The sequence below is a fragment of the Osmerus eperlanus genome, chromosome 9 (assembly GCF_963692335.1).
Source record: "Osmerus eperlanus chromosome 9, fOsmEpe2.1, whole genome shotgun sequence".
In the NCBI taxonomy this organism is placed as follows: Eukaryota; Metazoa; Chordata; class Actinopteri; order Osmeriformes; family Osmeridae; genus Osmerus; species Osmerus eperlanus.
Genome location: NC_085026.1, coordinates 9,158,617 through 9,176,812, shown reverse-complemented (window position 1 = coordinate 9,176,812; position 18,196 = coordinate 9,158,617). Strand labels below are relative to the sequence as shown.

The following is an 18,196-nucleotide window of genomic DNA, read 5'->3' as shown; positions in this document are numbered from 1 at the left end:
TGAAAGGCTCCCTCTGCTGGTCAGTTCTGTGCAGCGCCCCTGGTATGTTGCTGTGCAGGACTGCAAACTGCATGTCAGACACACAACCTTTCCTGGTTTCACCCTCATTACCCAATTACACTAATACACTCGCCTGGTCTGTAATGAGTGTGTGGTCTGAACGATAGCCAGCATTGTTTTCTTTATCCTACACACACACACACGCACCTGTTTACGTCTGAGTGGATTTCCTCTCAGAGTAACGAGGAGAAGATATGCAGCCATGTTATTTCACTGAGAGAGGAGAATGTTTGGGAGTGAAAGGCGATACTTTAATGATCTGGAGGGCACCCAAAGCTGTTCACCACCCACGTGTGAAGCATTGGGAATGATCAGCCAGGAGAGCAGGCTTGTTTTTGCAGGGGAACAGAAGTGAACTAGGAACAGGCTAGCAAACCTCATCAGGCTGAATATGAGGACGTTTGGGTGGTGTGTGTGTGTGTGTGTGTGTGTGTGTGTGTGGGGGGGGGCATTCCTCTATGGTGAAAATTCCAGGGCGTTGTCACACTGCAAACAAACCCCTTTTCTGTTCCCCATCAATTACAAAACGATCTGACGTGAAGACATATGTATCACAAGAATTCAGAGAGTCAGAGTGCCCGGAGGAGCTTTATTTCAGCTGTCAATATTATATATATAAAAACATGACACAGCCAGGATCTTTATTATTTTGTTGTATATTGACATAGATATGCTAATATTTGAAAACCATCTGAGCAAAGAGAAAACTAGTCAAGGCCAGAGATGCTCTTCAAGAATGAAACCCCGAGCAGGTTAGAAAAGGCCCGTCTTCCCCATCAAATCAAACCAATGGATGTATAAAATTTACACGTTGAACTTTGAACAATCAAAACAAAATATTTACAATTCCTTTTTATCAAATTTGTTTCAAAACAAATGTTGGAAAAAGATGGCCTATCTGGGGCAAAACATGCATGCTTTTTGCTTAACCCCCGCTAAAGCACTTTTGGAACTACGATAAGTGTATATTTGCTACCGTTGAAATCTTTCCACATACTGAAAGAAATCGAAATTCTATTTGATATCTCCACTTTATTTTGTTTTCTCATAAATATCTTTAGTTTCACCTTTCTTGATGCACATCGGTGTCTTTCCGTCTGCTACGGCAGAAAGAAGGTTTGTGGTTATGACTCCATTCTTAAATAGCAGGAAAAGTCATCCTATCCACAGTGAAACCAGAATAATGTGCCCTTTTTGGTCAGTGCGGCGTAATAGAAGCTAACACTGCTACCAGAACAAGGTGAGCTAAGCTAAGACGACCTTTATTTATGCTTTATGGGAGAAAGAAAAGTCTACCAGAATCTTTTCTGGTAATGTGGAGACTTTTCAATCGCATCAGTGTCTATGAGGAAACAGTATGAGAGGTAATGTAGGAAAACAGGACCTTCCATATCAGTTTAAATGGTTTTCTTAGCTACATATACTCCAATATTGAACGGCTCTCAGGTTGCATTGCATTTCCTGAGTTGAAAACATGCATCAAGTCTGGTTCTTAAAGCTCACTCAGTTGAGCTGGCGCATGTTTGCTACGATGTTTCATCATAGACAGGATTTCGGATTTAGGGCTTCAACAATCCCCTGCCTTCCATCTTTGTTATTCCGATTTTCTAGAGCAAAGCAACAGGAAAGTATAACATTACCTTGCCAAATGTCTGCCTCTCGGGGTTTGGCCTACACTTCTACTTGAATTAACCTTTTTTCAGAGATGATAGCCAAGAACACTGAAGCTTTCAACACTGTATGAGCCACTTCTTCTGCCAAGGGAAAAGAAGAACCTTCGTAGCAAGCCTAGAACAAGTGAGACAATATTAAACAGACAAAAAACAAACTACAAAACAGCTTGTGGCCATAAATATGTATCCAAACAGGTCAAATTGAAGGTCACTTAATTAGGAGTCTGTTAACGGCCACTCACAACACTGATAAGTACTCTGGTGTCTGGCGGCCGTGTCAGTGGCTCACCAGGCGAGTGCTTCCCTGACGCATCGCCATAAACACACCAAGAAAAAAAGCAGTTAACAAATGGATCATCAGCGACCTTCATTAAGTTGCTTCTTCATAAATCTTCATAAAAACCGGGAGAGAAAAAAAAAAGCTTTTGCTCTACATGAAGAGAAGGAAAGGAGTCCATAGTTTTCTTTCTCGTGTCGTGTCTGAATGGACCAGTCCTGGTTCTGTGTGGGAGGAGGGGGTAGGGGGTCAGGAGGGGGGGGGGGGGGGGGGGGGCGGGGTAGCAGTGAGATAGGGACTTATTTGACCAGCCTCTTTGCCACATCTGCGTAGGCGATCTCAATCTCCTTGTCGCTGGGGCAGGTGTTGGTGAACTCCTCGCGCGTGTAGGCATTGTTCAGGTACTTCCAGATGGCCGTCATGTCCTTGGGGATGTCGAAGCCTCTGTACTTCTTGGCCACCACCTGGAGACAGAGGAGAGACAGTGACATTAGTCATTAGTCAACTATTGACTAATGTACATCAACACATTCATTTAGAAACAAATCTCATAGTAAGCCCCCCCAAAAAAGGGGAAATTGTGCCTCATTGGTGACAGGTCAGAAAAAACAAGTTAGATTCACACTAAAGAAACGGGACCGAATAAGGTAGGTAAGAATCGCATCCTTGTCACTCAGCTAACTTGTTGGCTAGACAACTGACTCTCTTTTGTCTTCTAAAGCAAGACAATATAAAGTGGATACTTTATTTTCTGTAAAGATGCAGTGAATTGTATCTACATGTTAATGAATCAAAGCGTTGTTTACTGATGTAAACCTGATGTGACCATGTGTAGGCCTATGTGCAGTTTACAATATTGAATTTTATAATTGACCTTATCAGAAGGGCCTATCGAGAATGCTCCACCCCCTCTGTGGTGAGAGTCTAGCTCCGCCTCCGTTTAGAAAGGGTGCGTTTTGTTGAAATGGCAGTTGTTGCTGACCTTGACGATGTGCAGCTTGGGCAGCAGGTTGCAGTCCGCCAACGTCATCTCCTCCCCGTCCAGGAACTTGCGGGAAGACACCTTGATGTCCTCGATGCTGTTGTGGTCGATCTCGTCAGGCAGCGGGGAGCGCAGGTACTCGTCGAGCTTCTGGAGAGTCTTCAACAGGCCTCGCTCCAAACCTACACACACAACATAGGAGAGGGTGTTCAGAAATATCCACTAAATTGACTGTAGACAATATGCATCTTAATGTGCAATTTCCTTAACTTTAAAAAAAGCTTTTGTGAAGTGCCACTGCGGGTTTACAAACTTCCTTTTTTAGGAGTGCTTGTGTGAAGCACATTTGAGATGAGACCAAACGCAGCGAGGCACAGAATAAAAGGCGGGACCTCGTAATAAAACCCCTTCAACCAGCTGTACTGCTGCGTGCCACACGAGGGAAGCGTTTCATTCTGTGACCAAACGTAAAAAAGATCTAGAGACAACTTTGCCAACCCACATTTCAGACACATTTTGTTACTCATTCCTAGGACTTTTAAAGACATACTTTGTTATGAGGATATATGGACACCCAACAAAGCCATCAGAATGGTACTCTATGTTCAGGCAGGCTTATCATTCTGTCATGAGACTCGTAGAGAAGTATATTGACACAGACCCATGAGGTATTCAGTGACAATACTGTCACACTGGGTCAATATTTCACCAGGGAGCAGAGGAGCCATAAAACCGAAACACCCACAGACACTTCATACACCTCAATACCAATTTGCAGTTCTAGTTTAACACAATCGACATGCCATACAGAGATCACTATAATGTGAGGCTTACTACTTCTAGCCAGGTTGGTGATTTGCTGTTGTGTGTAGGGTGTATCAACCGAGGACGCTTTACATATCTGCCCTGCCTCATCTTATCTGCAAGATGGGATATGACTGTTTATCCTGTGAAAGGCATTATGAGGGTTGTTAAACCCATCCCTTTAGGGGACGGGCATCAGACTTTGGGCTTCCATCCAGCTACTCTTTTCTCTATTCCAACATTATCTTCTGGTTTCAGGGAGTTTGTTTACTAGAAAGCCCAGGCAGGTGACATGGGGATAGAGGCAGGGTTTCAGAGGCAGGGAGCCAGAGAGGCAGGGAGACAGAGAGGCAGGGGGAGGATAGTAGGAATGGGCCTGGTGACAGACAGAGGCCACCCAGGAGAACAACAGCCCTGTGTTTCTGTGTCAAGCCAACCCACCAATTGCCTCAGGGCTACCACCTAGGCTCCCGTTGTCACCTAGCAACAGCAGAACGCTTGACACAAAAGGTATTGGTCCTCCATAACAACAAACCTGTGTGTACACTGCACACGTGTGTGTGTGTCGTCAGTACGTTAGTATGCTTGACTGGAGAAGAAGCTCACCCTCGTTGGCATCTGGCTTAGAGTTCTTGATGAAGGCTGAAAACTTGGCAAAGATGTCCATCCCAGCAGTGTTAGACTCCGGGTGCCTGGCTCCAAGCTTGGTGAACCTACACACACACACACACACACACACACACACACACACACACACTAATGATACATCCACACAAACAGACTCACAGTGCTTAAGGGGAGGTTGAGGCGGGCAGTGAGGCGTGTCCTTATATGGGCGGGGTGCTCACTTAGGCGGGCTGAGGATGTCCTCGAGAAACTCCTCGATCTTGTTGACGTCCGTCTTGACCTCCCCATTGTAGGTGATGAAAGGAGGGTGTGTGCCCGGGGCCAGATTCTGCAGGTCTGCTGGCTTCCTGGGGACAGACGAGAGAGGAGGCTTCAGTCATCTTCCTACCAACACAAACTGAATGGGGCCTTCAGTCCTTTCAAAATAAAAGTCCATAGCCATCATTTCATTCATGACTTATGTTGAATGTTGGACGTTGTATGGGTTGACTTCTTTTTTTAGTACACTGGTGGTGGAGAGGGCTGGAGAACTCTGCAGTATCCTGTTCCTGCCTGGTTCATCTCTTCCCCTCAACATACATACAGACAGCTGAAACGGCTCCAGACGCATGCGTTGTGTGCGCATGTGTGTCTGCATTACTCTGTCGGCCCACAGCTCTCAGAGCCAGCATGCAGTGTTCCAGATGTCTCCGAAAGAAGAGATATGATGTGCCCACACATACACACAAGTGTGTGATAGAAGGGGGAACACAATACACTGAGTCATGTCTGACTCATTATCAACAGCAACTTAGGTCAATCCCAAAACACAACAGTCTTCATGAAGATTAGAGTCTTCGTAAAGATCACAACATCAAGGAGACCAAAACACTGGTGTTAATTCTCTTTGGTTGGGGAGATGAGCCAGTACAGCAGAGTGGAGGGACCAGTTACTCTGTCTCCACTGTCTCCCGTGAAGGCCATGGCACCACTGGGAGTGATAACATACAACATACAACATGGTAGGGACTAGGGGCACCAAAACAGGAAATGACTTCATCTGTTGGCACGAGCACAGGAAGCACACTCGTTCCTGAAGGAGTGGGAGGGAGGCGAGGAAAAAAAGCATACCCACGGGATAGCTTTTATCTAAAATAGCTTTCATCGTTGAAACAACAGCCCAACGTTTTTTTGATTAAAAAGTTCCCTCGAATGGGGACACTCAACAGTTCTCCCTCACCAAATTCTGCTTTGTGATTCAACAAGGACAAACTGTATTGGTGGCATGGAAAGTGCAGTTCTCGAATTCCAACCAACAATATGAAAACCCTTAATATAGAACAATCCCTCTGTTGTGCCATTACTCCTGTGTCTCTCTGTTGACTGAAGATCACAGTCTGTACTCCATGGAAATAAGTGCAGCCTACAGTACAAGGGCCCATCAGTCCTTTTAACGCACAGCAGTAGCCTATGAGGTCACCACAGCTGAACAAAGACGGTATTTGAGGAGCGAGCAGGAGAAACGGACACTGGTGGTAAGTGGGCTGATATCCTTCACTGCCTTTTACTGGACCTCTGGGAAGCTTGGTGTGTGTGTGTGTGTTGCACATCCCCGGGTGTGTGTGTGTGTTGCACATCCTCGGGTGTGTGTGTGTGTTGCACATCCTCGGGTGTGTGGGCTGCACATCCTCGGGTGTGTGTGTGTGTTGCACATCCTCGGATAAGTGTGTAATCGCACACTCAGTCATGATGCACAAAGTACGTGTGCACGAACACACACACCCCACTTGGAGCAGAGAGAGTACGAGAGGTTCCAGCTCGTTACCCCATCAGTAGTTCTGAGTTACAGTACGTCCTCAGGGGAGGAGGTGCGTGGTGAGGGAGAGAGAGAGAGCACACGGACGAACTACCGTCCTCAGCCGCCTCGTCAGCCGCCTCGTCAGCCTGCTCCATCTCAAGTCTGACTAGCTGAGATATGATGAAAGTAGGATCCCTTTGACCCTGCCTGGAAATGAAAATCCCACACGGGCCAAGCCTTGGCCTGGGAAGTGGAAAAAAAAAGAAAATCAGGAAGTATTTAGATGACGCTTAAACAGACATAATGGCAGTCGGGAGCTGGCAGGGGTTGGAGGACTGGTGGGGAGCTGTGTTTAAACCGCATTCCGAAACTAAACGGAGTAGGAGGAGCAAAGTCGGGAGATGACGATCCCTTTCCTGATTTCTGCCTTTGATTTCAGGGCCAGAGAAATAACATGTTTCTCCCCTCAAAATCGCAGGGAAGGAAGCGAGGAGCTCTCAACCTTAAATGGCCTCCTCTAGGCCTAACCCTCTAGGCCTAACCCTCCAGGCTGGAGACTGTTTGTTTTTCCCGGTCTCTCCTCTGGCCCAGGAGAGGTCATGGGAAAACCAAATAAGCAGCTGGGACATTGAGCACACGGGAGGTCGAAGCAGAGAGTCTGAGGAGACCAAGATCTCAGAGGCGAGGAACGGAGTAACTGTTGAAGGGGGGGAGAAATAACTGGGAGGACAGACACGGAGAGGAAAGGAGGCTGTCGACGGGGTAGGGGGACAAGTGGGAAGGTTAGGGTTAGAAAAGGAACTGAGAGTTTGCCCTCGGCTCTGCTCCCGTCTTTAAAGCAAAGGAGGAGGCCTTAACACCCTTGGGAAGAACAGTTGACATGCTGTGTGGGCGTGACACTGTGTGGGCGTGACACTGTGTGGGCGTGACACTGTGTGGGCGTGACACTGTGTGGGCGTGACACTGTGTGGGTGTGACACTGTGTGGGCGTGTGGCTGCCTCACCTCTTGAGGTCGACCGTGGTGACGTTGAAGACCACACCCTTCAGCCACAGGATCATGAAGAGCCTCTGGGAGAAGGGGCAGTTCCCAATGCTTTCACCATCGCTCCCCGCCTGAGAGAGAGAGAGAGAGAGAGAGAGAGGGAGAGAGGGAGAAAGAGATAATTTACATTACAAAGTGCGGAGGTCACCACCATAAAAGACTACAACTACGCCATTGGGTTCTGATCATTGACTCCATTCTTACACACCGTCCTAAAGAGGTGCGACACCCGCACACAATGCCAGGGTGGGCGCTGGTACTGTTCAGGTTTAGGCATCAATGATGGCTGAGGACCAGCTTTGAGGGCCTCGGAAAATAGCTTGAACACGCTGATCCTCTTTGAGCCCCAGTTGAGCCTTACATGGAAGCGGGCCCTGATACTGGGATGTTATCAGCACTCTGTTGTACCTCATGCCCACAGGGGCTTGGACTGCACTCACTCTGGGCAGAGCTATTTTGAGAAGACAATGATTCTTTCACAGAGTACAGCCCGTTCCTCAAGACCAGAGACAGAGAAACGAGAGACAGAAAACAGAGAGACAACAGACAGTGAAACAGAGAGACAAGAGAGACAAACAGAGAGAAATTTGGAGAGAGAGACTCAGAGACTTGCCGAGACAGAGAGAGAGAGATAGAGAGACTTGGATGAAGAGAGACTCAGATAGAGACTTGTAGACATAACCTCTCGGATGCTCAGAGGCTAAGATGAGAGAGACACAGAAAGACTTAGAGCTGACCCTTGATCCACGCTTCAGCACACATCCCCTGCTGCCTCCATTAATCCTGGGAGCCAGTGGCCAAGTGTAACAGAACCCTGGACACAGGCTGAGACCAAGGCTGCTTCTGGTTCCTCATTTAAAAATCATGACTGGGCAGATTCTTCCTTCCCTCACACAAAACCAGAGATAGGGATGATGGTGATACAGGGTATAGCGTTTGTCAAGTTAACACAGAGTCTTCATCCATCATGGTGTGTGTGTGTGTGTGTGTGTGGGGGGGGTCCTGGTGGGAGCAGTCTGGGATGTAGACTTCCAAACCTGCATCGAATTCCCAGGCTACGGGAGAGACCAGCCATGCCACACAACCATGAGCTATGAAACACCCCTCATATTAGCGACTGAGTCTTACCTTATGTAATGTCAATGTTTATATGTTTATGTGTAGTGCAATTAGCCTAGGCAAATGCAATATTGATGTGGAGAGAGATATTGCATGTGCAAGCAAATAGTGAGGCCAGAATAACCAGGCGTATTTGCTGACTTAGTTTGTGTTTTTCCACATAAGCTCTCTGGGATCTCTTAAGGTGCTGAATCCCAACATTAACCCCAATAGAAACAATATCAAATTCTGTTCCAAAGAAAGATTTAGATGACTGCCAATGGAGTCTTGGATGGGGATGGTGACTTCATGGAAGAATATGTCATACCCCAGGCCAGCCCAGTCCTACAGACTCCCCAGTATTCAGCCATTCACAAAGTCACACACTGAAGCAAATTATTTATTCCAACTGCATAGTTTATTGCTATATACTTGCCATTGCAAGTCCTCACTGAAAAGTTAGCTTTTTCCTCCCCCATCTCCCCCACAACCCTCTTCCTCTCCCCCTCTCCCAAGGAATTCCTCTCAGTGTTCCAAACAAGCACATTTTTAGTCTGAGCGGCATATGGACACCAATTACCGAGCAAAAGGCCCGTCCCCATGTTCTGAGGTAGGGAAGGCCCGCCTCCATGTTCTGAGGTAGGGACTGACAAACGTGTGCAGGATTAGGGAGAAGCTCACAAGATCCAGCCCGAGCAAACTGGTCCCCATGAAAGGTCTAATATGGGTGGAGCTGAGCTACACACAATCCAATAAACAACAGTAAACAAAGGGCAAATACATTCAGGGACATGTATAGAAATAAATAAAAGACCAAATACCAACATCAAATGTGCATTTTACTGTCAAGACCTTTCGTTCTCAAGCACAGGCCTGGCCTAATATAAAATGTTTGGGAAGAATAGGAGACTTTGTTCCAGAACCCCCCTCCCCCACCCCCCCACCCCCCTCTCGCCCTCCCCCACCCCCCTCTCTCCTTCTCTCCAGTGGCACCCTGCTGGTGTGTACAGCCTGCCTGCCATTCCTGGTGGATGGGGGGATGAATGGAGGGAGGGATGTGTTTGTTCTCAGTGTGTGCTCTCTCCTGGTTTGATCCCCCCCCCCAGCCCTCAAGCCAGGAGAGGAACTGATTGTCATTGGTTACCTTGAGTCCTGAGGTGGATATGAGACTGCGACAGACAGTCACTGCTCCCATGGAGATATCCCCATGTCATGCGTGTGGTCAACATGACGAAGAAAGCCTAGATTATCACTTCACAGTTACTCGTGAACAGCAAGCATCTCTATTCGACTGCATGGCGTATGAAAGACACAAATATCCATATGAAAAGAGCGTCCGTCTAACATTTCATGAAAAGGATCAAAGAGGAACAAAGTTGAAACTTGAACGCAGGAAATCTGTTGAGCTCATTCTCTCGGGCCCTTCTGGTCACAGTTCACATGTTCTGAGACAGACATTCTCCGTCAGGTTACTCTAAACCTCCCATCTTTCTTTCACTCTCTCCGCCCTCAAAGACCTGGCACAGATCCTGTCCAGCATTGGCTGCGGTGGACACAGCCCTCAGATGGGAGAGATGCAGAGATGGGAGGGGGGGGGGGAAGGAGAGAGGGCAAGCGACAGAGAGAATTAGAGAGCTGAGAGAGAGAGAGAACTCAGAGCCAAGCCCTCAAGTTCAGCTGCTTCTCAGACTGCTCGCTCCCTGCAGCTACTCTAAGAGAGAGAAAACAGAGGGGGGGGGGGGGGGGGGGGGGCGAGAGGAGAAAATGGTTACAAAAAAGGATTAACGGGTTGGTGGGGGGGGGGGGGGAGTTCTGAGGTGTCAACAGATAAGCCGGGGCCAGTAAAGAGGATGGTAATGGACAAGAGTGGGTGTAAGAGGGGATGAGGGAGAGCAAGAGAGACTGGTGATAAAAAGCAGAGCCACACAAGCCCCACCCTCCCTCCATGTTATTAGCTCCTGCAGCAGTGTGCTGTCTGCTTGGCGCTCGCCCTCTCTGTCCCTCCCTGCGTCTTCCCTCTCTCCCTCAATGTTCCCTCTCTCCCTCCCTCCTATCCAGGGCCCCTTCAGTAGAGGCGGGTGGGGGGGGAGGGGCCGAAAGTATTCCAGAAATGTCCCGCTAGCCGGGCCATGGAGGCCTCTTTGTTTAGTTTAAGTGAGGATGCTTGGAGCAGTGCATTTCCTGCTGTCTCCTCCACCACAGCTGTCGTTAACACACACGCCAAACACACCGTGAGCATGCCGTTGTACACTTTCCTGTTTGTTCACTAGCAAGGCTGTTCACATGATCTACAATACCACCATCTTGGCTGAGGTCTCCAGTACATACTGACATGACACCAACCCTAGCCATCCTGGGTTCAACAAGCCCTTAAACACAGTCCTCTGTCAAGAGCCCAGGGCTTTCAGCAGTCTCTGCAAGGCACAAGGCTAATAAAACCATAAACACACACAGGCAGACAGCACTCTGCTCTTTTGTCACGTGGCTCCACCTGCTCATGTCACTGGACCGAAAAAAAAACCCCAATACAATTGTGTCTGAGGTAAGAAATTATGACGGCCCCTTATAAGGGCTGATAAGTTCAGCTGAGGTTTGCTGTTCAGCTTTCAGAAAAACAAAACTGTCATCTGGGATTCAGCCATGATGGAAGTGGAGCCAGATCCCTGTTAGCAAGCATGTACCCTTCACAAGAACATCTAGCACACTGTCCAGCCTCTGCTCCCCTTCTCATGAATACGTTGCGGGCTGTTGCATCATACATCCCACATGGATTCTTCAGACACTGCACGCAGATGGAAAATGTTCCTTTGAATGCGTTTTTTAAATAACAGGCTTTCAAGCTACTTCAAAACAGCTGACTACTGCTAATGAACACTAACTTCCTGTTAGGAGACACTGTTGCACACTCACACGGTGAGTCATGCTTAGGTGGAGAGGGCGGTCTAGGCTGGCCTCACAGGCGTACAATGGGACCTTAGTTAGTCAGTCACTGTCCTACTCATCTACCAGAGACACACACTGCCATGTCACCAGAGATTAGGTCATGCTACATGATATCACTTTCGGTCATAGCCACCAGTGTAACAGTTATCGTGAGGAATGTTAAGGCCTGAGCCAGTTCTCAGCTAGCAAGCGCTGAGATGGGGTTTGACAAGGAACAAAAGGTGGTCGTCCTTGGTTATGCTAGTTAATGTTATGGGGTCCAGGAACACATCCCAGCCATTAAACTCAGAGCTGTCCCGCTGCACCTCTTCCTCTTTTTCTCTGAGCCAGCCTCTTTAACGGCCAAGCGGGTCAGAACATTAGGGGTTTTACAAGTCCTCGTCATTTGATCCACAGCCATTCACTCTGGCAGGGTGTTGGCTGATCAGGGCTGACGGTGGCATGTCTAGGCAATTGTTTCGGCTAACAGTTCACCGGTCCTTGTGCTCGAGGTCTAATTATAGCAACATGGCTGGTTGTACCGCCCCCTCCCCTCCCCTCACACCCACACTTCCATGTTCTAATTTGGGTGGGCTCCGTCCGTTTGGGCCACACTTTTACCGAATAAGGAGCTGGCTCCAAACAAGTGCTGCTTTCTCGCCCCGCAACACGGGAGGAATGTTCTTTAGGAAGGGCCGTCACGGTAACGTCATGGTAACAACCCCTCTCCCCTCCCTTGCAGGCTGTGTCAGAGTGAAAACTGGCCTGGGCTTCGACTGGACATCTACAACTGGAAGGGTAACTGGGGCTGTGCTGGTACAAGGTCAAGTATTCCGAGCCAAGTATGCTGGTCTCCGCTGAGGCTTTTTGGGCCTCGTTCTGGCTTGGGACCAGGTCACGTATCCAGAGCTGGTCTGAGAAGGGCCAATGCTTGGAGGGCCTAAGCTGGGCTGGGCGTATGACTGGAACTGTGGTCAGACACATGAACGTAAGTGGCGGAGTCCTACTGGAAATACTTCACACACGAGTGCGGCTCTGACTCGTGGAGCGTCACAGCGTGGAAACATCTCCCAGACAAGCACACAGTGTGCTGTCAGAGAGGGAGGGTCTGTTAACATCTCTGCTGTAGGCTGGGTGTAGGAACTTGGACGTAAGCTCGAGCCATGTGAGAGCTGGTAAGTTCGAAGAAAAGAGGAGAAATGATTGAGGCCACGTATATAGACCAAGGAGAAAGCAACCAGGACAGCAACAGATGTGCAGCAAAGACGTGAAGAGGAGACACTAACCACCCTCTGACTGTTCGTGTTCCAACACAAACACAAGGTTTGAGCCGGGCTGTGACTCCCCACCTCCTTTCACAATAACAGACCCCAGACAGATGACTCAGACCCACACACACACACACATTCTTAACCACCTCTGCGTCTCCCCTCACACACACACACACACACACTGACAGAGCGCCTCTGTAACGTTACGTGGCCGTCTTTGAAATTCTACCGTTGGCCTACTTGATCGGAGACAAAGAGGAACACAACGTCTGAGGCACCAGGAGGTGAAACTAGACAACTCTCAGCAGCTGTTGGGGCTTCATGTCACACGTTAAACTCGACATGGTGGCAGCCAATCGGGGCAACCATGGCCACACAAACAGTTTGTCAAACTACTAGTTTACATCAAACTGGAACAAGAAAACACAAACCCCCTCATCGTTCATTTCCAAGCCAGCAGGTGGTCCAGTGGGACAGACGGCCAAGCTCCTCACCTTTGGCCACACTGGAGCGTTTCTGGTCGGGGAGCTGAGGCGGCCACACGCATACAAGCGTGTGAGGCGCACGCCTGTCATAGAAGAAAGCATGCAAAGCGCCTGACAAAGGTTTCACAACAGGGTGTTTGTACATGCGAGTCCAGGTTGAACAATTCTAAGGCCTTGTGATCATAGCCTTGCAACCAATGCCTTGAACGAGGGTCTAAATGACTACATTTGAATTGACTACACCATCATCGAGGGATAGCGTGAAGGGTCAGGTTTGAAATCCTGCTAAAGTATCCTCCATGTTCAAGTAATATTTGGCTCATTAACACACCTACATTCGACTCGTTGGCCACTTAAAGAAGGAGGCAGCACGTGAAACCCAATCAGAGGGGATCGTGTTGAGATGGATAGGATTACCCTACCTGCCCCCACACACCCCACCCCCAGAGTCCTCCAAAGTCTCACTCTCCAGCTATGTCCATGTTGTTGCAAGTCTCATTTCCTGTGATTGGGTCAGACCAGGACCAATTAGCAGTGTGCTGGCAGGAGAAAAAAACTCTTCCTTTTCCTCTGCACAGGATGCCATCAGCACATACCATGCTGTTGTTCATACAGCAAACCGCAAAAGAGTAAGACTTCCAAAAATTGGCCTGTGGCCTACCTCTTTTCCAACTCATATTGTTTTGAGGAACAAGAAACGATGAAGAACAAGAATCCACGTGAAACATATCAATTCACACACTCATGACAGCATTCATAACAATAACTCTCCCAAACTATTGGTGTGGTTTAGAATTAGGCTGTTTGGCTGAGCCCCAGTTCAGGCAAGCTATCAATTGTTCTGATAGCACATTGTAGAGCACTGGTCTCACAGAGTACTCCTAGCAGCTCACAGCTAGAGCATAGTACAAAGTCAACAGACCATTCATCTTTGTCCTGTAACTCACGATGCTTACAAAAGCAATACAACAGTTGCAAGGAAATAAACTGCCTTATTGGTTTTCCTATGGAAAAAAACAGGAAACTTGATTGCTACAAATACCACTCGATGGAAAATGAATTATATCCATGCAAGAGGCAAATGCAGGATACAACACACACACCAGTCTGAGACCAAAGGGAAAAACGCAACAACCTAACACAACTTCTCTTTTATACAGGAATATCTTTCTACAACAGCCGTCATCATGTCCTGAAGTCCTTCTGACTTTTAACCCTCGTGCTGCCTTCGGGTCACATGACCCAAAGGTTCATAACGAACCATCGTTGTGTTTACCCGATTTTACCCAATACAAAAACAAATTAAAATAATTTTCTTTTAACCTTTGCAATGTGGGGGGTCTGAGACAGCCCAACGGTTAAAAGAATATGCTTCACTTTGTCTTTGTATGCGGTAAATCTGTCGCAATACGAAGGTGGGTCACAATGACTGATGGGTCAGAATGACCCGAAGATAACACAAGGGTTAAAGAAGTGCAGTCAGGAACGTTCAGCCTTGCATTAAGGAGCCCCAAGAAAGAACCAGAAGTTTTTGACCTTCAGGATGTTCTCCTCGGACATCCCTGCAGGGGTACTTTTTAAAACCCTAGTGACATTATGGGGATTTGTGTTGCCATGGTTTTCAACCAATGCATTCCAAGAGTACACAAACCGAGACGGAACGTCTTTTAAGATGGTTATTGGCCTGGGTCCCACTGGGTGGAGGTAGAGGTGTGTCTTTACAGCCTGTGTCATGGCTCTGGAACACAAGACCAGAGATAAACTGGTTGCATAAGGGAATGTTAAGAGTCATCATTTCCCTTATTCGACACAGTTGCTGACATGTCAGGTGGGAGAGATAGCAGTTTACATGCTATTGTGGATAACTATCGGTTAGGGTATGTTCTAGGGAAAAGTAGTGTCCCTTATTATGAATCCCAGGTCTAAGTCCATCCATTTGAAGCTTTCATCTGCCATCTCACAATGTCATATCTGGGTGTGGTGCACCATCCTCTGCAGTACAAAAGTGATAGTGTTTGTACTTCTACCATTCACCAATGCTTACAAGGCAAGCTGTGATAAGATAATGAACTCATAAACATAACTTCCACAGCATACAGGCAAACTACAACTACTAATCATGTGAGGAAAACAATGATTAATGTGCTAAATCGTTGGGGATCGGAGGTTAATCCACCATCAGATGACTTTACAGGTGACATCTGCAATAGCTAGCTGTCTGGCAATAAAACGCTTCAACAGGGAGACTTATCTCCACATTTACACAAACGCAAGGAAAACAATCCAAATCGTTGCCATAGCAATCTGGCCAAGTTTACAGTAAATATTGGTCGGTAGGTTTCGAGCTACCAAGATAACTGCACAACTCTGCACAATCTCGCCGAGTCAGCCGAACGGAGGTCCGTCCTCTGTCAAGACGGACAGAGGAAACCCAGGCTGCGGCGGGATAACGAGAGGGCTCCACGTACTGCGACACCGCGGCTGTTGTGGCACCGCTGAACACGGACTGTGTACACAGAAGGTGTTATCAGCTGTTCCCAGAGGTCGCGTTGCGCGGCGTGCCTATGGCAACACGCATGCCTGCCTCATTGTCTCCCAAGCCCATATTTAAAGCAGCGGAGGGCGGGAACAATGATGGACATCCAAGGGTATCAATAATGGATGTGGACGTGTCAGCCACTACAACAGGGTAAAGAGAGACCTGGGTGTGATGGAGTGTGGGGGGGGGGGGGGGCAGGTTTGCCATCCTGCATGTGCAAATACGGACAGACACACACAGGAACCCCATCAGGGATGCACACATACACAGAGGGTCATATACACGGGCCCATCCAGCAAACACAAACAGAGGCAGGGGGCGTGTAGGGGGAGGGGGTCAGCCGCATGTGGGGAGATGCCAGCCAAGGCCTGGTGATGACCCAACGGCGCCTCTAGCACGGTGAGGGGTGCTTCCCTGAGGTGGCTGCCTCTTACACATCCCCATCTGTTCTGCTGTAAAGTGGCCCCATGGCCAGAGGCAAACTGGCCAGCATTATCAGTGCTTAGCACTCATCGACACACATGGACGTTTCTACGGGATATGGGGATTGACCAGTGTGAGGAGAACCAAAGGATATACATTTCTAATACATAGGCTCATTAAGCCAGAAGACTTGAACAGCACACAAATGGGAAATCTCAAGGAGGTGGTATGAAAAATAGACACAAGACCAAACCGAATCTAGGTTTACAGGATATACAATCTGTTACAAGCAATTAGCATGAAGAATTCCTACAATAATAACATCTTTGTATGTCTTAAATGTCTTTTAGAAAACCTAATAAGAACAAAATAATGGGTGAGGACAGCTGTGTCAAAGTAGAAACCTGTTTCTAGCTAGTGAAGGTGGAGCCTATGGCACCACTATTGCCAGAGAAATACTGACTTTATGGTACACCACACAAAGTTGGGTTGCAGACTGATGTTTTTTAACCCCTTCTCCTAATTGAATTCAGGCCCACATAACCCCCTCCCACTCTACCACTTCCCTGGGGTCCTCCCCCCCTTCTTGTTTTCTCCTCTTTTCCCGCTCTGCAGAGCATTCTGGCAACAGGCTGAAGAAAGGGCAACACTGTTCCCTAATCACAAGCAGAGGATGACTATCACATCATATGTATGTTTGTAGATTGCAGACATTCTAGTGGAAATGAAAGACCAGTCTTGGTTTCTTATCTAAAAATGCTTGCAAAAAGGCCAAATTGGAAGTTAGAATAGGCTGCAATATAGTCATTTTGGTAGACTCGTAGTCATAACTGGAGAATTGTGTCTATGAATATTGTGATTCATTAGATATGTTATTCGATTTGTATGTAATGCAAATAGCAGCTCCATCACATGTTAAGGTTTTTTTTGGTGTTAGGTGTATTTGAACTACATACTGTATAATATCCTCAAATTAAATCCCTTTTCACAAATTGCTGTCTTTATCTTCCCAGGCCAATTGTCCTTCACCAGGGCGGAAATCCTGAGAATCTACACATATGGCCGCTAGGCTATCCGTCCCTGCACTTAATGTAACGTTTATCAAGTTAATTTAGCATGATGTTACAATGTTTTTAAAATGCTGTACATATTGCAAATCTAGTCTATAGTGCCAAGTTTCACCCCCAAAATTGTAACTGTAACGGCGTCCTTTGCACAATAGGAAAGCAGTGTCCGCCCTGCTTATCCTGTAACTGTCATGTGCAGCCTACAGCCCCCACATGGCCGGAGTTGATCTGCTCTTAGGCCATTACAAATCATAAGATATGTTCTAATCTAGACATATGGGTGGATACGCGACACATAGGACGTAGATAGCCTTTCAGCAAATGGTGCAGCAGTGATCGCAATGTGACCAAATATAGGTGGCTATTCCAGTGTTGCCTACTTCAAACTGTCTCACGCAATTGGAAGAAAACACTAATTATGAGTTTAAGTTAAGTGTTGGAATAGGCCTAGTATGAATATACCCTACTTGATATGTGCAACATCATATTGGTTAGTTAATGAAAAAGAAAATAAACTTTAACTGCGACAATTCAACAGCTTTATAATAATTAATGTCTTACCTTCACAAAGAGCTCGATAACGGGCTCGTCATCAGACTTCACTCCATTGGGTACCGAGAGAGACATTGCAAGTTTTTGAACTTTTCCAGATGAAAGAGGTCTTCAACCACACGCGACGGGAAGCTTTATTTCTGAGTAGTCTACTCTTCACCCACCCTTTCTGCGGAGTATTCGTACAACCGCTTTTCGAGGCAAGTGACCAGCTGGAAGATCGCTGTAATTCACACACTAAAAGGCTGGGAGAAAGTCGGATAGACAAAAGCTTACACGAATGCTATTAGCACAGGTATCCACCAAAGTAAATCGTTTCTTACGATGTCCCAAAAGCTCGACACAGTTACAAAACCATACTTGAACTCTGAATCTGGTTTTTATTACTTGTGTGGTGGTGATGGTAAGCATAGGAGGGAGGGAAGAAAAAGCAACGGGAATATTTAAAGCCGTGATGTCATCCGCAGTGCAAACAAAAATGTGGGCAGGGTTAGGAGTCTTCTATGGGAAAGCAGGATGTCTGCAGCGCTCCCTGTGTAGCATGAGAATAGTCTCATCAGCCGTCGGCCGAATAGGGCTGTTAGGATCTGCAATAT

At 47.4% G+C, this 18,196-nt stretch overlaps 2 protein-coding genes across 2 annotated transcripts in view; both read right to left on the bottom strand.

The window, feature by feature from the left end:
- mgst3b (microsomal glutathione S-transferase 3b) overlaps positions 1 to 18,196 on the bottom strand; it is a 167,322-nt gene that overhangs the window by 131,336 nt on the left and 17,790 nt on the right. The gene's annotated exons all lie outside the window — the stretch shown is intronic.
- clic4 (chloride intracellular channel 4) lies at positions 636 to 18,045 on the bottom strand. Its single transcript, XM_062469031.1, has 6 exons — positions 17,610 to 18,045; positions 7,205 to 7,314; positions 4,645 to 4,770; positions 4,403 to 4,509; positions 2,993 to 3,174; positions 636 to 2,474 (listed from the first exon to the last, which is right to left on the bottom strand). Exons 1-6 carry the CDS (start codon positions 17,673 to 17,675, stop codon positions 2,310 to 2,312), a joined length of 756 nt encoding a protein of 251 aa, XP_062325015.1. The 5' UTR covers positions 17,676 to 18,045; the 3' UTR covers positions 636 to 2,309.